At 48.0% G+C, this 19,589-nt stretch overlaps 1 protein-coding gene across 2 annotated transcripts in view; it reads left to right on the top strand.

Moving 5' to 3' along the window:
- The window catches only part of KCNQ1 (potassium voltage-gated channel subfamily Q member 1), a 321,454-nt gene that overhangs the window by 237,503 nt on the left and 64,362 nt on the right, over positions 1 to 19,589 (top strand). Inside the window, exons 13-15 of one of the 2 annotated variants that reach the window (XM_084770356.1) lie at positions 14,709 to 14,784; positions 18,597 to 18,691; positions 19,307 to 19,353. In XM_084770356.1, the coding sequence (XP_084626482.1) occupies positions 14,709 to 14,784; positions 18,597 to 18,691; positions 19,307 to 19,353 (218 nt within the window). The remainder of the gene's footprint in view (positions 1 to 14,708; positions 14,785 to 18,596; positions 18,692 to 19,306; positions 19,354 to 19,589) is intronic. The other variant, XM_084770357.1, reaches the window with a different exon arrangement.

Raw genomic sequence — 19,589 nt, 5'->3', positions numbered from 1 at the left:
AACCTTCCTGGCTTTACCCCAGGATTAAAATGGGTCCTCTCCAGTGCCTGCCTACACCCCAGCCTTGCTGCCTCTTCATCTCTCTGCACCAGAACCTCCTGGTACAAACCCAGACAAAGACATGTCTCTTTGCCGTTCCTACCCCACAACTCCACACAGGTTCCCCTGGACTTTCAGGCCATGGGTGCACCTTGGGGCACTGGTACCCCTTATCCCAGTGGGTCCAGAGCCACTGTGCAGTTCTTAGGGCTGTCAGCTTGTCTTGTCCTTGGTGTTCCTTCCTCTCAGGATGCTTCTTTGTCAGCATGGAAAACTTTTATCTATTCTTTTCTTTCTGAACTCTCTAGCTTCTGAGACGCCTAAAGAGCTAAAAACTTACTGCAACCGTCTGAGGCCAGGAGTAGCAATGGGTTTAGGGCTTTTGTTATATGGGGGGAGAGCTCCCCCTCCCCACCCTTGCCTACAGAAGCAACAGGTGCCACGTTTGGGAGAGGGCCCAGGCCTGGAATGGCAGTCTCTGCTAACAAAGAAAAGGAAAGGGTGAGCTGATACCCAAAGCAGACATCCGTTCCATCCTAGAAACGCCTTCCCCTGATGTGAAAACACAATCTCATTAGTGCCGTGAGCTGTGCGGTGGGACTGAGGACTCACCTGCTTACCCAGCGGTCCCCACTCTCAGCCAGGTCAGCAGCTTCCCAGCAACCACCCTTGCTTGTTTGTTCCTTTTGGCTTTTTGAGACAAAGTTTTTGTGTGGGGCCTCGGCTTGTCTGGACCTCACTATGTAGACCGTGCTGGCCTCAAACTTGTGGCAATCTTCCTGCCTCAGTCTCTCAAATGCTGAGATTACAGGTGTGTGCCACCAAGCCTGGCCCTTCTCCTTTCACGGGGCATGCATCTCCTCCACCAGGCTGCTCTTCTGAGGCACGGGGCTGTTCTGGGTAGGTACCCCTTGAATGTCATCCTTCTTCCTCAACATGGGATGAACAGTAAGTGGGGACAGAATTGGTGGCATCATGTGCCTGTACCTCTATGGAAGCTACCACACAGGGGTCAGCCTTTCTGAATATGTAGTCTGCAAAAGGAGCCTCTCAGGAGCACTCCTCAGGTCAGCATGTGGAAAAGGGTGTGCTCACAAAACTAAGGCATGATGCTTGGCATGGCAGTGGGCCTGATACTGGCTTCTGGGTAACATGCGTTTATTGTTTGATGTGGCCCTATAGGAGCCACACAGAACCTCCTCAAGCCACCCTGCTACACAAGCCTTATGTCTGCGGGCCAGTGTACCTGGGTTCCTTACAGCTTTCATCTCCCACCTTGTATTCAGCTCTCCCTCTCCCACCCTCATGGTGTCAGCCTCCTTGGATGAACAATCTCTCCACTCTATCTAGACTTTGGAAATATCCCCTAAAACTGCCATTGTATGACTACAATAATCTCCTTTGTCTTCAGCTTCCCTTTCTGCCTCCTTAGTTACTCCAACTACAGTCAAAAAATAAGAAATGGAAAAAAAAATCTAGAAATAAACAACGCATAAGCTCTTAATTGCTTGTCATTCTAATGGTTTTATGAGATTCATGCTATCATACAGTCCTACCTGGGATATGTCAGGCCCCTGTCCACCATAGCCACACAGTCCACGCTGCCTACCCATTAGTCACTTAGTAACTGTCCCAGTCATGAGGTCTGCCATGTAGGTGTCACAAGGCTTGCCTTTAATCTTGCTTAGCAGTACTGCATAATACAAAATAGTTAAAAACAAAAATAAAAAAACAGACAAACAACAACAAAAACACCAGTCATAGTGCTGGCCACTCAGATATGCTGAGGAGAGGTTATATAGTGTGTCCTTTGAATGAAAAGAAGAAAGTTCCTAAGTTAACAAGGAGAGAAAACCGTTGCGCGCTGGGTTGCTAAGACACACAGGAAGAACAAAGCTGTAAACTGCAAAGAAGGAAAATGAAGTCTACACTAATTGTGTTGTCTCTCCTCTAGCTACATGGCTCAGAACTGCACATGGCTTTGGGCATCTGCTTGGCATCTTAGAGCTTGCTCTTTCTAGGTAAAGGAAACTGTTCCATTCACAGAAGTGCCTGGTTCATGTTCGTCTCGCAGGACGGACTATTAGGGTGTCAGGCAGGGGCTCCATGTACGTAGCCTGGCCCCCCACTTCCCCCACTGCCAACTCAGCTAGGAGGAATGAGTGGGAGTGTTGTCACAAACTGGGCCACTTCTAGCTGTCCTATTGTCCCCAAATTCTGCCTTTCACAACCTTGGCTTATCTGGCAAAGGCAGTCCGTTCTGGGCCTGGGTGTCAGGCCTGATGGTCAGATCTCTGGCTGGTTGGTTCAGCTCCTTAGGAAGCCTTTCCACACCAACTTCCTTCATTCTTCCCAGCTCTCTTCTGGGTGTTTCCCCAAGGACAATGCTGGTGGCATGGGATAGAGCTTACTTGAGGTTTTCTGCTGGTTTTAGGGCTACGGTGGAGGGTAGGTCCTAGTATACTCTGCCCTCTTCACACCCCCAGCCCCCTAGGGCATGAAGACCCATGTTTGAGGATGACCTTGAACTACTGATCCTCCTATCTCTACCCTGTCAGTAGTAAAATCATAGTTGTGCATCCCCTGGGTTATGTTAGGGGTGAAACCCAGGGATTTGGTGCATTACTGAATAAGAGCTTATCAGAGCCATGTCTCCAGCCCCTCAGACCTCTTCTATAAGAATACTAATCCCACTCACAAGAGAGTTCTGCCCTCAGGACCTACTCCCTTCCCAGAGACTCCACTTCTCAGTGCCACCACCCTGGGCATGTGCCATCCATGCATAAGACCTTTAGAGAGACCGCAATATACTCCCCCAGATCATAGCATCCAGACTTGGCTGCCTCAAGTTCATGTGCTTTGCACATGGTCACAGAGTCACCGAGAGTCCCCAGAGCCCTGGAGATCTTATCTTATTCCGGTACTGACACAAGAGTCTCCAGTGTCCAAAATGAGTGAGCTTCCAGTCAGACTCACCCTGAGGCCGATGGGTCTCCAGAGCTATTAGCCTGAGGAATCACAAAGGCTATGAGCTTCCAAATTGCTAGAGTGGGGCTGACCTGAAGAAGAAGACATCCCCTTCCAAAAGGTAGAAATGGACAAGAAGGAAAGAGTAGCAGGCCTCAGATACATTCAAACCAGAGTAGGACACACAGCACTAACATGTCAAGGCTGAGAATCATTAGTCTTTGTCCCGTTTTCTGGGTTTACACTAAGCCAAGACTCCACATTGCAGTGACACTGAGGCCTGACTGGTATATCCCATATGTCATCCAGGCTGGAGGCTCTGCCACTCTGGGGTTTAGGGACAAGCCTGCCCTCATGGCTGGACTAGGAATTTCTCTTATAGCCCCACCCTGTAGCAGTTCCGCCTCAGCTCTGTAGTTCTTCCAGTATCTTCTGGATCAGAGTAGAGACAGCTCTGCCCTCAGCTCCTATACCCGGTAGACCTGACCCCCATGATGGCCACCAAGACTTAACCACCCACTAAAGGGATAGTCACTGTGCCAACACTTCGCTTGGCCACTGAAGCCCCAGCTAGGGCATCCCAGAGGCCCTGCACTGGAACTTGGGCAGCAGAGGCTTGAGCTGTAAGGGTTAAGGTGGCCCTGAAGCTCCTTGAAATGCCTGTTGGTCTCTGTGTCACCTACTCATGCATAGCACCAGCTCCCTTTCTGACATACCACATTCTGACCCCCTCCTTTTCTGCTTTCTCGTGAGCATACTTTTTTTTCTCTCTCTCTCTCTTTGCTATTTGCTTGGTTGTTTTGAAAGAGTGTCTTCTTGTGTTTCTTGCTGTGCAGCCCTGCCTGGCCTGAGACTAGCCCAGGCTGACTTGAATTCTTGGCAGTCATTCTGTCTCAGCCTCCTGAGGGCTGGGATTAGAGGAGTGTGCCCCCATGCCTGGAGCTATTTCATTCTTTTATTCCTTCTGGTAGCTGAGTATTATCCAGATCGGTACATTTTGCTTTCCTTGTGATTGTCACTGGCTTGTGACGCTCCTTTAACTTAGTACTACAGGCACCGTCGACAATTAGCTGAGGATATCCTCTGCTAAGTCACCTTGTTCATTTCTCAGAAGCACCATATACAGAGCACTGGGGTCCTAAGACACAGTCCTGCCAGGTTCTTTGCTACTTTGTGGCTCTGCGCTTCCACCAAATCCTCACCAGCATATCTTTTCCTGTCTCCCCACCAGCATCCTGGCTGTAGCCTTTGCCCATCGTCAGGAACACCAAGGCTGTCTCTAAGGCTCTGGTCTTCTGAGAGAAAAGCCAGGCCATCCTCAGTCTCTCTTCGTGTGCCTTCAGAACCCTACTGGTCCCTGTCTGATCCTCCTTTCAATGCTGCCACCATATCTTTCATCAGCAATTGTTCTCAGAGTCAAGTTCAGTACGAGCTCTAACTGTGACAAAATGCCTTAGACTGGATGATTTATAAATAATGAAGATTTACTGTACCTAATTCTAAAGACTGGGAAATCCAGAATCAAGGCTCTGACAAATTTATTATCTAGTGAGGACTATGTCTGCCTCGTAGATAGTGTCTTCTCTGTGTCCTGTGGCAGATGGCAGAAGGGCAAAAAGATAACTAAGCCCCCTCGGGCTTCTTGCATAAGATCATTAACCCTATTCATGTGGGCGCCCCTCATGACCTAATGCCCTCCCAAAGGCCCCCACCACAGTCTCCTTGGAGATGAATTTTTAGTGTATGCAGACACTCAGACCCAAGAGCCTTGACTCTGGGGAAACAGAATCACCCTCCTTTTTTTAGCTCTGGGACAGTTGAAATGGGTGACCTTTGCATTGCAGCCACCTGCCCCTGAGACCCTGCAGAATGTTAGTGCCGAACAAGAATGTCTGCTATGGCTGGCCTGGGCGGGGGCCCCAGCAAGGGGTGGCTCACATTGATGGCTGATATGGAAATAATTTGACAAAGACATAAGAACCGCCCATTGAACAGCCTACGTGATGAGACATCACTTAGACCTGCCAAGGGTGTCAAAGTTCACTGCCCTGTCTCCTGATAGTGAGCTGTGGGCTACCCGGAGAATGTGGGTATCGTTGGGTGTAGCAGGGAGCTACAGCAAGGATTGCAGTGTGGGGTGGAGAAAATCACACACACACACATACACACAAAACTGTGCTTTGTCCCTTGGAAGCATCGCCTGTGACCCCCCCCCCCAGTCTGGGGATTGGGCAGAAGGGGTGAGGATGAGCTGCTGTTCCCACAAGGAGGGAATGAGACCAACTTCAGGGTCCCCTGCGTGCCTGCCTGGGTTTCTGGGACGGCCTGAGATAGTTCTCCCCCACGCTCCAGAGCCTTCCTATCTCTGTAGCTGAGCTCTCTCTGCAGAGATGTGCAGGGCAGCCGCTCCCACTGCAATGCCCACCTCAGTGCACACATCAGCGCGGTCTCACTTTGCACAGCCATCACCACCAGCTAACTGTAGAGCATTTCATCACCCTCAAAGGCCACCTTCACCCATCAGCAGTCACTCTCTATGCTCCCTGCCTACAGAACCACCAATCTCAAACTTCCACAATGCACTGCTGTTCAGAGCATTCTGTCCAACTGGGAGCCTATGGTACGGGGTCCATTGTGACTAGCGTCTTTTACCTAGGACAATGCCCTATAGGTTTATTCATTTTGTGATATGTGTCAAAATGTCAACACTCTCAGTTCATGCGACTGAATGATATTCAACCACGTGGACAAACCATGCTTGTGTGTTCCTCTGTTTACCAGTGGATTTTTTGGATCTATTCTGAGTAATACTACTATGACAATCACATCTGAGTTCTTACATCTTGGAATACGTATGTAGAGGTGGGGTTATTAGGTGTCAGATATGTTTGAGGAACCACCAACCTGCTTCCACCACAGCAGAGGAAGCGCCTCTGAGGTGGGGTGGAAGGATCACACAGCCCCTGAGCAAGGCTATGTCGGGCTTTGCACTGACAGGAAACTCTGGTATTCAGACCTTGAAATGGGAGTGTGTGTCATAGCACCGTCTGCAGGCCTGAGGCCTAGCACTAGTCACACCCTTGACAGGGGGAAGGAGAGTTAACCAACATGGATGTTCATACTGAGGAGAACTTTATGATAGCTCACATGACTGAGTCAGTGGCAGACAGCGACACTAGGGGCTCTCAGCAATGGAGGAACACCACTGAGGTGGGGCTGAGTAGTCTTTGCTCAAGTTTAGCTATGCCTTTGTTTTGAGGCAGGGTCTCACTCTCTAGCCTCACACTCTCAGCCATTCTTCTGCCTCAGCTGCCAGAGTACTGGGATTATAGGCATGTGCAACCATTAAATCACCAAAAACTTTAAAAAAAAAAATATATATATATATATACATATACATATACATACACACACACACAATCTAGGGACACACACACACATATATGAAAACAAAAACCAAGGGATGGAAAACACAGGATTCAGGTTGGTGGTTACTACAGGCAAGACTGAAGATTCTCAGGAGCACAATCGTGATTGAGAAGGGGCCCTTTCCAGTGAGATATCCAGGAAGTCCCACTTTTCACCCACTTTGATGCCTTTTGGGGTGACGGGAAGAGGCCAGAATCATATCTCCTCAGGCCATGCCTGGAATGAAGGGTTTCAGGCAGCCTCCAGTTTGTCAAGCAATTTCCCCTGATAGGTCAGGTTCCCTGGATTCCGGGAAGAAACCTTTACCTAGCCCAAGGCTATGCAGGCATTCTGTGGCCTTTCACAGCCTGATCTCTCCAGCTTCCTGCTGGAGGCCTGACAAGCTAGTTTTGCAGCTGTGGTGAGGGAGGAGTCACGGTGTCTAGATCTTCTTATGTGTCCACGCACATTTACAGAGAACACTGGTTGCCTATTGAAACCTCTTCAGTGGCAGCCCAGAGCCGTTTATGTGTTTATCACATCTACATTGTTGCTCTATCCAGCTGCCCTGCCTACCATGCAGCTTTCCTGGGATTTTTTCTTCGTGCTATGGATGTGTGATTTTGTGTGTATATGTGCATGCTCGTGTGCATAAATGCAGGTCTGCAGGCCAAGGTGCACATGAGGTGGTCACGGGGTGATCTCAGGTGTTTGCCCTGTCTTCCGCCTTGTGCTGTTCTCAGTTGAAGGCTGGCCGGCCTGTGAGCTCCCAGGGGTTCTCCTGAGTCTGCCTCCTATCTCACTGTGGGAGTCCTGTGATTACAGACATGCACCATTCTGTGTTGTTTTACATGGGCACTAGAAATCCAAACCCTTAAGCCATCTCTTTCATTTCCATGTGTGTGTTTGTTTGTTTGTTTGTTTGAAGACAGAGTTTCAAATAGCCCCAGGTAGCTTCAAACTCCATATTAGCCAAGGATGACCTTGAACTTCTGATCCTCTTGTTTTCACCTCCTAAGTGCTGGGTGAGGCACCGTGCCTGGTTTATGTGGTATCAAACCCAAGGCCTCATGCATGCTGAGCAAGTGCTGTGCCAAAGAGCCATCTCTCATCTCACAGTGACACTTGAACTCTGATTGTGTAAGTCTTCAGCTTTGCAGCTACTTTTCAGAATTGCCATGGGGATAAGTGCCTGGTATTTTCATTAATGTTTTAAAGTCGGATTGTCCATTTCAAAAGGTAAAGCAAACAAACAAACAAACATAAGAGCAATAGAAACTGGAATAAGAAATCTGTAACAAAGTTTGGAGAAAAAGTATCTTGTAAATGAGAGAGATTTTGTTGTTTGTTTGAGACAGGGTCTCATTCTGTAGTCTTGGCTGTCCTAGAACTCACTATGTAGACCACATTGGCCTTGAACTCACAGAGATCTACGTGCCCCTTCCTCCCAAGTGCTGGTATTAAAGGTGTGTGCTACTATGCACTATGTCGAGTGTCTTTTTAAAAATGTTTTATTATTTTTAATGTGTATGAGTGTGTGTGCATACATTTCTATACACCATGTGCATGCAGTAAGTACCCTTGACACAAAAAGGCTTCAGAACCTCTGGGACTGGAGTCACACATGGTTATGGGCTGCCATGTGGATGCTAAGAATCAAACCCAGGCCAAGCAGTGGTGGCACAAGCCTTTAATGTCACTTAGAAGGCAGGGGTAGGTGGGTCTCTGTGAGTTCAAGGCTAGCCTGGTCTACAGAGAAAGTTCTAGGGCTACACAGAGAAACCCTGACTGGGTGGGTGGAGAGGGAAAGAATCAATCCCAGATCCTCTGGAAGAACAAGCCAATTCTGTTTATCAAGGAGCCATCTCTCCAACCCCACAGATAAGAACGTGTTATAGCCTCCATGAATTCAAGTCACTTCCAGCTTCCCACTGGTGTTCAGTGCTTGTCTGCATATAGGTCTCACCTGTGAACAATTTAAATAGATGCATTAGCTTTGGCATTCTTACAGTTCTTTATTTTGTGGCCTATTTATTGCTAGCAGATTAAAAAACCAGGCTTGCCCCCCTCTTACAATCCTCATCTTGGCCTCCAGATTTCTGGGATCATAGACATGAGCTATACCATGTCCACGCCCTGCAAGGGCAAGGTCAGGGTTCTGCCAAATTCATTCCCTTTTTTTTTTTTTTTTTTTTTTTTTTTTTTTTGAGTTTTTGGCTTGGTGGCTTTTGTTGTTGTTGTTTAATTTTGGGTTTTGTTTGTTTGATTTTTGTTTTCAAATAGGGTTTCTTTACGTAGCCCTGGCTATCCTGAAACTCACTGTGTATAGGAGACTGGCCTTGAACTCACAAAGATCTACCTGCTCTTCCTCCCACGTGCTTTAATTTTAATTACATTTTATTTGTACGGGGCTGCCTGCCATAGCATGCATGTGGAGGTCAGAAGACAACGTGTTGGAGTCAGTTTCTTCTTCTTCCAACATATGGGGTCTGGGCCTTGAACTCAGGTCACCAGGCTTGGCGGCAAGCCTTTTGCCAGCCCAGTTCTCCCACCCTTTCTCTGCTTTTTCACCTTACTGCACAGGCTGGGCCTTTACAGACTCTGCTAGAAAATATGGAACGCATCATCATCTCAGGAACAAAGTGACTTCTACGTGTGTGTGCTCAGTCTTCAGGATTTCTTGTTTGTTTCCATTTTCATTTTTCTTCTTCTTTTTTTTTTTTTTTAATTGTGTTTCCTACTTTGCTAAGAGTTGTGTTTCTAGTTAGGGCTGGGCCTTGACCTTTATCAAGTGCTTTTCTGCATCTTTTGAGTTGATTATATGTTTCTCCTCATTCTGTTGATGTGGCGACTTCTGTTGATTGATTTTCAAATGCTAAGCCAGCCTTGCATAACTGGATTAAGCCACACTGATCCTGCATCAGTCGTGACATGAGCCCTGGATCGCACTGGCTGGTTTTAGAGGCTGCCTCCACATCCAGGAACAGGCATTGCCTTTGAGTTTTGTTTCGGGAATATCCTTGTCAGACTTGAGCATCAAGGCCAGACCACCTCATAAAAGCCCCATAAGAAGTGTTGTATATAGTTGTGAGCCTCTTCCTTACGTGTTGGGAAGGACTCACTGGTGAAGTCATCTAGACCAACTTCTTTGTAGAAAGGTCGTTAAAATTCCAAGCTTAATTCCATTTACATTGGGCAATTTGTGTTTATTTTTTCTTTTCTTAAAACATGTTTCTGATGAATTAATCTATTTTTCTATATTATCAGAATTGTTTTTGTTCACAGTATCCTCTGAATAGACCTTTTTTATGTCTCTAGCTCCACAGTAGTGTTCATATTTTTTTTTTAAACTTCCAATATTGGCGACCTGTGATTTCCCTTACCCTGTTCCATCTATCTTGCTAAAGTTTTTATCAATTTTATTAGTCTCTTTGGAAAGCCAAATGTTAGTTTTGTTGATTTTCTTTAATGCAACATTCATTTTTTTATTTCATCAACTCATAGCCTTATCTTTATTATCTCTTTCCTTCTACTTCCTTTGGGTTTGAATTTGGTGTGTGTGTGTGTGTGGTGTGTGACTGTGTGTGTATAACTTATGTGTGTGACTGTGTGTGCATTCATGCATGTGTGTATGTGTGAGTGTGTGTATGTTTAACTTAAGCTGGATCTCAACCTCTCCTCTAGCAAACACATTTATATATTATCTTCCTTTCAGTGTCCATATTTCAATGTATCTCTAACATTTATATAACGGTATTTTTGGAAACATGATTTTTAAATATTAATTATGTTTATTTATATGTATATATGTGGAGGTGCATGTGCCATGCCCATATGTGAGGGTCAGAGGACAACTTTTGTAAGTTGGTTCTTTCCTTCTATCATCCAAGTCCTGGGGAATCAAACTCGGGTCTTCGGGCTAGGAAACAAGCACCGTTACCCACCAAGGCATCTTGCCATTTTTAAAATCAATATCTTACTAGGCAGCCTGGGTTGGCCTCAAACTTATGATCTTTAAGATTTGGCCTCCTAAGTTGCTGAGATTATAGGTGTACACTCCACAATGAGTTTACCTGTAACTTTTGATGCATTTTTATTATTCAATTACAATTATTTTCTAATTCATATAAGACTCTTTTTCTTTGACCTTGGGTTACTTAGATCATTTAATTTCCAAAACACTTAGGGATTTCCTAGTAACATTTTTGATATGTAGTTTAATTTTATTGTGGCCAGGGAGTATGCTAAACATGATTTAATTTCTTTGAAATTTGTTGAAACTTGCTTTTAAAACCCAGCACTTGGTATCTTTGTAAATACTGTGTGTGCTGGCCTGTGGTGGTGTGGTTTGTGTCCCTGTCAGTTAGGATTGACTGACACTCAGACTGTTCATATTTGTCTCTGTTGCTGCTTTGGTATCCATAGCCAAGGAGGTATATTCAAAGCTCTCCTCATGGCTATGGATTTTCTTTTACCATTTTGTTTTTCCAGTTTGCTTTATATGTTTTAAGGTTATATTTGTAGGTGCATACAGATTTTGAATGTATCTACTCCTGCTGAACTGACACTTTTTCATATAGGCATGAGTGGAAACCCTGGATAACCTTGAGTGCCATTCTTCGGGTGCTGTCTCCCACCTCCTTTTTGAGACAGGGTCTCTGACTGGCCTGGAACTTTCCAAGTTGGCTAAGATGACTGAGCTATAGGGATCTTCTTGTCTCCACTCTCCAGCCATAGGATTGCAAACACACACTACTATGCCTGGATTTTTTTTTTTTTAATGTGGGATCTGGCGAAGGAACTCACGTCCTCCTGCTTGTAAGACAAACACTTTACCAGTAAGCCCAGAGCTGATACTCTGTGACTCCAAAATTTTCTTTGTCTTATCTTGTCTCTTGTGCCTGGTGCTAGTTTGTGGATGCTAGTGTTTAGAGAGTTGGGGTAGGGCAACTTTTCTCTCTGCCCTTTTCTTTTCAGTCTCTCTTTGTTTATGCTTTTAGTGGGTTCATATCATTATTCTTAATCCTGACTGACAATCATGATCTATTTAATGGAATATGAATTCACTTTAATTCACATTCTCTGCTATCTTATTCTTCTTATCCTTTTTTTTTTTTACTATTTTTCTTTTCTTTTCTTTTCTTTTTTTTTTTTTACTACATTACCTCTTTTAGCAAACCACCTATTGCATTCTTAATTTCCACTACTGTGTTACCTTTTCTTTCTCTTTTTTTCTTTCTTTTATGTACTTATTTATTTTTGAGAGCAAACCATAGGATGAGATTGAGAGAGCATCTTGGGCTGGCCTCAAGCCCCTATGTAGCCAAGGATGACCTTGAACCTCCTCGTTCTCTTGCCTTCACCTCCCAAGTGTTGGAATTACAGGCATGTGCCACCATGCCTGGCTTTTGTAGAATTTCTTTTTCAGTATTTGGAGATAACTTTTATCATAAGGTGAAATCCCTCATCTTTTCATCTACTTTCTTGACTCTATCCATCACAGCTATCTTAAAGTTCTCATCTAGAAAGTCTGATGCAAACCACAGCCATCTATCTACCACTGACTCCGTAGGTCAGGCTCTGGGCTGCTCTGCGGGGCACACTCCTGGGGGGTGGGGGGGGCGGACACAGAACACTCAGTTGGTGGCTGAGCAGTGTCAGCCTCACATGCCTGAAGCTGTCAGCTGTCATCCGAACCCTTCAACTCCCCTCCTCACTCAGCTTCTCTAGCAGGCTAGCTCAGACTTGTCCAGGAGGCAGCCGTTTTCTGAGAGGGTAAAAGTGAGATCTGCCGGTCTCTTGAGGCCGAAACTCAGAGCACGTGGTCTGCTTCTGCCATGGTGGAAACAGACTAAGATCTTTAATGGCAGGAACAATGGGGGGGGGGGATTTTTCAGCTATCTTTAAAAGCCACTATTTTCCTACCCCTCCCCTAAAACAAAGTTCTTTCTCCCTCCAACACACTTAGAGGTCTCACCAATTGCAGACACTACCACGTATCCAGCTTTCTGTCCACTGCCCTCTCCACACACCCCCCCTTTTCTGATCCTAAAATCAATGCCAAGTGTGATACAAGGTTGATATCATGGTGCCCAGCTCTGTGATCTAATTAATGACTTTTTTTTTTTCATTTTTCTTTCCTTTCTTCTTCTCTTCCTTCCTTTCTCTATTTTCCTCAGTGCTAGGAATTGAAGCCAGAACCTAGCTCATGGTAAGCAAGCAGTTTGTCATTGAGCTATGTTCCCCAGCCCCAACCCCATTTTTTTTTTTTTTTTTTTTTTTGAGACAGAATCTCAGTATGTAGGCCTAACTGGACCGGAGCTCACAGCTGAAGTCCAGGCAGACCTCCAACTCACAGAGATCTACTTGTCTCTGTTTCCTGAGTACTGGGATTAAAGTCACATGCTGACATGCTGAGGTCCCCTGCCTTCTTCTTTTTAACTTTTTTAAAGTTTTATTTATTCTTTGTTCTTTATGTGGGCACTTTGCCTACATGTATATATGTGCAACATGTGTGCGAGTGTGATGTCCTCGGAATTCAGAAAAGGGTGTTGGATCCCCGGAACTAGAGTCAGAGATGGTTGTAAGGTGCCATGGTGGGTGCTGGGAACTGAACCCCGGACCTTTGGAAGTACAGACAGCAAGTACTTTTAGCTGCCGAGCTCTCTGGTATGATCTCACTAAGTTGTTTAACCTGGCCTTGAACCTACTATGTTCCCCAGGCAGGGCCTGAATATGTGCTTCTCTCGTTTCAGCCTTCTAAATATCTGGGATTACCGGCCGGCCTTCTAATTTCTTTACAAGCCACCTACTACTGAACAGCAAACCATAACCAAAGGTTGTGGGCTAACAGTTATTTGTCTTGCTCACAGCTCCATGGGTCAGGGGCTTGGACCCAGCCCCGCTGAAAGGTGGTTCTGTGGTTGTGCTTGGAATGACTCAGGCAGGCAGCAGACATCAGTAGCTTGCTTTTGGAGCCGGGTGGTCCAAAATGGCTCAGTCACATGCCTACAATCAGCGCTGGCTGCTGGCTGCTGCCTGGGCACTTCCATCGCCTCCCTGCCGCCACCACCTCAGCTGCCCTCCCAACACCTGTGGTCTCCACCCATGGAGAGCTTCCAGAACTCTAAAGTCACCTTAAGTCACAAGGTCAGCTCAAATTCAGGCAGTAGGAAAAACAACTCTATCTCCTGAGGGGACAGCCACTAGCAGTTAAGATCACAGAATACTTCACACTTGCAGATCTCTGTCTGTTTTTCCCCTTAATTTTCAGCTTTTATGTGTGGACAAAAACAACAACAAAACGCCCCCCCCCCAGAAGTTCTAATGAATTTTTCTACAGATGTGTAGATTTCCCTCTACTATGAAAAAGAAATCTGGGCTGGTTTGTGCTTGAGACAATGTGAGGTTTTGTTGGGGGACCTTTACCAAAACCTTTGCAGGCTTCCTGGGGCCCCATCCAGGAAGGGTCTGAATAGTTAAGCCTGCTCGTCCTCAGTGGCAAGAGCCTGCTGGCTTCTCTGCTTTATTTTTACTCCCTCCCACCAGCCACTGCTGCTCTGTGAGAATGCATAGCTATTTCCAAGGGGGAATTGTGTGGGGGAAAAAAAAAGATACCCTGATAGCCTTTGTTCTCTGGAATCTTGTCACTTGTATCCTGGTGGCTCTGGAGCCCAGGCTACACTGTTTTCCTCACAGCCCAGGAAGCCCCACCACCCCATCTGGTGTCGACATTTCCCACACTTCTCTGAGAAGGAAGTACAGGCTGGAGGGTAGGCTGGCTTCCTCTTGCCTCTTGTTTTCTGGGCTGGTGGGGTGGGGGTAGGTGGGGGGATGGCAGGGAAGGCGGGCTTTGAGTCTTAACTTTTCCAAAGGCTCCCAGCAGCTCTCTGTTGCCAGTGCAGTTTAGTCCAATGGGTCAGATTTGAGCTTCGGAGCCAGGAGCCTCTCCTTTGTTTCTCCTTTGCCTTGATGCCTTCCATCTTCTTTCTGTGCACACAGATGTCTGATCACAGGCCTGCTTTCTCTGGTGACGTTTCTTAAAAAAAAAAAAAAAAAAAAAAAAAAAAAAAAAAAAAAAAAGACCTTATCTCTAGGCAGTCCTGAGAAGGCAATCTCAGTAAGCAGCACCCTTATTAGCAAGGCTGTGGTCCTCCTGCCTCCAGGGGCATTCATGGAGGCATCCCAAGGGTTACAACCCTTGAATCTAGCTCTGAAATAGAGGCAGGGAAAGGGTCCTTCTCCCCATCTATGATGTGTGAAAGCTGCTCACACTCTGCTCCCCTCCTCCACAGGCTGCGGGAGCACCACCGGGCCACTATCAAGGTGATCAGGCGCATGCAGTACTTTGTAGCCAAGAAGAAGTTCCAGGTGAGACCATGCCCAGTGTAACCGACCCCAAGAGGACTACAGAAGTAGTATGCCCTCACCCTTAGGTGCCAAGACGCTGTGCCTGTAGTCCTTGGACCATCACCACTCCCCAAGAGAGCAGTCTCCCTCATGGACTCTGTACCCAGCCCTAGCCTAGGGGCCCTTCATTCCCCCACCTTATTGTTAGAAGGAACTTCTCCTTCCATGCGAGGTTACAATAGTGACAGCCTGGCAATGTCACCTGGACAGGAAGCAACATCTGTCCTCAGCCACCCTGGAGCTTTCTGTCCCCTACCCTAGCCATACTGGGTCCTGCTTAGTGAGCAGAGGCTCCTGAGCTGACAAGACGGTAGCTCTGGGATCCATTTGCTGCCAGCACACTTGCAGAGCTCTCAAAAGTCCAAGACTCCCAGAGAATAAATAAGTAGGCCTTGTTCCTCCTCCTCCTCCCCTGTGGAACAGTTATGAGCGTGGGGAGAACAGTCTTATTCCTCACTTTGAGAACATGTCAACAGAAATAGCAAGTGGTAGAGAGCATTCTCTTACCAGAAAGTCCTTGTCACTGGGCAGAGAAGGCTGGGGCAACCCGCCTTAGGACAACCTGCCCAAGGACAAGCTCAGTGGTGGCCCTGTGTCTTGTTACAGGCCACACCTACCACACCAGGCCATGAGATCGACACAGGCTCCTATGGTCCCCTTAGCACAGGACCTCAGCCCTGAGGCAGCTAAGAGCTCCAGACTCTGAAGGGGATAGGGGCTAAAGCATAGTCCCTATCCTAACTTGTCCTCATTGTATTGAGAGGAGCCTTGGGTGACATGAGTCTTGTTCACTGAAGTCCTCACCTCCTCAACCGCTGCTGTTCTAGCCCTAAGAAGAGCTCTTGGGATGGCCCTTGGCCCTCCTGACCAGCTACTGACACTAACAAGAACAGCATGTGGCTCCTCACCGTAGCTACTTGCTGCTACCCTAGGAGGGATCCTGTGCACACTCAACAGCATCATGGTGGCATTCTGATGACCACGTGTTAGCCTGCAGCCCCCTGCTACTATCACAACTCACTTAGACCAAGTTATGCCAAAGTTCCCACAATGCTAGGAACTTCATATTGCCAAAAGGAATAAAGTCACACTCAGCAGGGTCCAGTGCCAGGAGGCACCTGGCAGTGCCTTAGAAGGGTCCAAATTCTCCACAGAGATTGCGCTTAAAGCTGTTTCTCCCTGTACTTAGAAAGCCACGCGCCCTACAGTTCCACTGCTGAGCCACTGAGGGAACAAGGAAGATGAGGCACCTCCTGTAGTAGAACCAGCTGTTCCCAGGCTGGCAAGAAGCCACAGAAACCCCCGTGGGAAGTCACATCTTCACAGGACAGTCTCTCAGGGGCAAAGGAGAGGCGAGGGTATGACACTCCTCCTGGGAGGCAGTATAGCCTACATTGCTAGTGTTTAAAGGGTTGTCAGGAGTTGCTAGGTTATGGCAGTCTCCAGGCTGTGAAGGCTCTGTAGGTGTTGAAGCAGGTTCCACCTGACACAGCACAGGGACTGCTAGGTTGCATGGGGTTCTGGTGAGTGGGCTCATGGCTCCTTGGGGGGTCACTTCTAGGGTCTGAGTGCCCAGTGGAACACAGGGACCCTCACGGTTTTCAAGCAGTCCATCCCCCTTGAGTCAGAAACCATCTTAGTGGTCCATGCAGACCCAAGTTTCTACGGCACAAACAAAGGACCTGCCTGCTGACATGTTTTAGAGGCTGAGGAAGAAGAGACCCAGAGCCCTGCACTTTCTTCCAGGCCTCAGGACACTTAGCCAAGGTCCTAAGAGTGGCTTAGGAGGCTGCCAGAACAGGCCAAGCAACTCTTGCCCTTCCTATTCTTTGCTTTTCCCCTATACACTCAGTCAGTATAAAGGCTTCTAACTAAAGAAAAGTAAGGGCTCTACAGTGAGCTGGCTTTATTGCTGGGGAAACATGGACAGGTGGTGGCAGCCCTCCAGGAAAGAGTGAGGTAGGTGAAGAGGGAGCCCCTGTGGGGAGGGCTCCTCAAGGGTTCCAGGCCACCCTGGTGACTCAGATTTCTTGCCTCAGCCATCCATCTACCTGCTCTCCACCCGCCCCTGCTAGCCTAACTGCAGGCCTGCCTTGCTGGCTGATAAGTCCTTGGCCAGCCGCCTTTGTGTCTGGCCTGAGGAGCCAGGGCCTCTTAGCCCTGAGGGTTTGCCTTGAGCACCCACACCCACTGTCAGTCAGTCTGGACAAGCAGTGTTATCTTGGCTCATCTCCGGCTCCTGCTGCCACCAGAGGACATTGGCCCTAAAAGAGAGCTGAGATGGTCTTTTATAATGGCCTCAGGCAGATATTTGACAGAGGCCACTTTAAGCCCCAACCAGATCCTGCAGGGGAGCTTGGCGGCTCCGAGATAAGTCTCAGCAGGCCTCCAGTGCCACTGCCACAGCGGTTGGTTGGTGGAGTGTCTCTGGGCCTTCTGGTTTGTTGTTTTGTTTGTTGTTTTTATTTTGTTTTGTTTGGGGGAGCATTTTTTGAGACAGCGTTTCTCTGTATGGCCCTAACTATCCTGGAACTCACTCTGCAGACCAGGCTGGCCTCGAACTCAGAGATCCACCTGCCTCTGCCTCCCAGGTGCTGGGATTAAAGGCATGTACCACCACTGCTTGGCTCTCTGCCTTGCCTATAGCCCCCTGCCCTGTTCCTGCAGACCTGCATACTCACACCTCCCCACATGCATTTGATCACATGTATGTTCGTAGAGGCTGACAAAGGTACCCATGTACACTTGGACACCGTGGCCCTCAGACTCTCAGGCCACGCACAGACCAACATAAGGCCCTGTCTTGCTCATCATCCAGGCCTGCACTGCCTCAAGCTGGAGTTTCTGCCTCCCTTGCTCACTTACTCCAGGTGTCAACAGGCATGCCTAGAGGTGCCACAAACTTTGTAAAGCATTTCAGCCCGCAAGTCTCTCCCCTGTTACTCAGGGTCACTGTCAGTGTGTACTAAAGAGGGACCCAGGCCCTGGACTCGGGTATGGATACCTCTGACAAGGTCGGCGGTCCTTGATGTTTCTCATCAAGGTCTCTTACACTTCCTCCTATGTGTAGCAGAATAGACTTCAGCAACCCATTTTCCAGGAAAGAGGAGCAAGACTCCGTGTCCTGCTTTACAGAAGACAGAAACCAGGCTCAGAATCTCACCTTACCGAAGAGAGGATCAGGGCTTACATCTCCATCTTTACAGAAGACCTGGAGACATTGTCAAGCGCACTCCTTAGACTGCAATAGCTTCCTATGCACAGGACCAAGATCTACCTACATACCATCCCAGGCTTGGGCTCCTAACAGTCCTTGGGTGTGTAGGCTACAGAAGATGTAGTGGTCCTGGTGCCCAGAATGGCCCTGGGCATGGCAGGTCCTTCTTTCATAGGAGTTAGACTCTTCTAAGGGAGGCTATCTAGAACATAGGATATTCTCCCTCCCCTCCCAGAGAAGCAGCAAGTTTGTCTGTCAGCAGGGCCCAGATGAACTGTGGCTATACAGCACCATGTCTCTTGCCTGCTAGGCTGGCTCTTCCTCAGGAGGCTTGGAGCCAGTAGGCGCTAGCTAGACCTGCCAGTGAACTTATAGGAGGCAAAGGCCCATTCAGGCTAACCGGGCATCCTGCAAATGTCCAGCCTGCTACTACATGTCCTAAGCCGTTCCTCCCTGTCACTGCACCCTACCCCACCCCCACCCCCATCGTTGTCTGAATTTAGAACTGAGCCTGCAGGGCTCAGGGGAAGTGACATTGTGTCTTTCTGGCCTGCAGCAAGCACGGAAGCCCTACGATGTGCGAGATGTCATTGAGCAGTACTCTCAGGGCCACCTCAACCTTATGGTGCGGATTAAAGAACTACAGAGAAGGTGGGCACAGAAACGGGTGTGGAGACATGGCCCCGGGAGGCCCTGCCCCAGCCTCATAGAGAAATAAAGAGTTATTAGTAAGGCCAGACCCACTTCTGGGTTACCCCTCCATCCATGGGCCTTCCTGCCACCGGGGTGGACCTAAGGATCCTGACCACTCAGAGCCAACGGGGTCTGGGATTCTGGTTTGGATCCTGTTTCTATTGAAGCAATGTGGTCCATGGGGGCCAGCACAGGTTTGGGCCTAGGAGATTAGTTTCGTGGGCTAGCTTGTAAACCTAGCTAATCTAGTATATCACGGGGTACAGTTGGGAAGGTGTGACTGTCCCTTCCACAGAAAAGGCCAAAGGTTCAGGGCCTCCCTATTTTGACTCACTCATCTCATCCGAGAAGAAAGTCTAAGTGACCTGGCTTCTACCCCCTCGTTTTTGAACTTCCTGCCTGGCCCTCACAGGAGCATGGACCCATCGGGTCTTGGGTGCCTCTTGGCAGGTCTTGGAGTGGCAGTGGAAGATACCCCTGGAGTGAGTGTCACGCTATCTTCCTGGACACAATGGCCTATCTTTGTGGTGGCCCAGGCATTGTGTGAGCTGGTGTCCCTCTCTTCTCTCCCAGGCTGGACCAGTCTATCGGGAAGCCATCTTTGTTCATCCCCATCTCAGGTGGGTGTCTGCACTGGTACCTGGGCGGGGAAACCCACAAGGGACTTTCTTTCTCACCCTTCACCGCTACCTGCTTCTCTTCTTCACCACAACAGGCCACTGGGGCCTCCTGTGTAGGCAAAGTGGCTGTAGGCGGGCTGTATAAAGGAATGTTTTGGTGATGATGGAGCCCACTGTGTCCCTTTAGATGACAGATTTCTAAAACATCATGGTCAGACTCTGAGTGTGGTATGGGA

This window comes from Acomys minous, assembly GCF_964271855.1.
Source record: "Acomys minous genome assembly, chromosome: 2".
Classification (NCBI taxonomy): domain Eukaryota; kingdom Metazoa; phylum Chordata; class Mammalia; order Rodentia; family Muridae; genus Acomys; species Acomys minous.
This window is presented reverse-complemented; position numbering and strand designations above follow the sequence as displayed.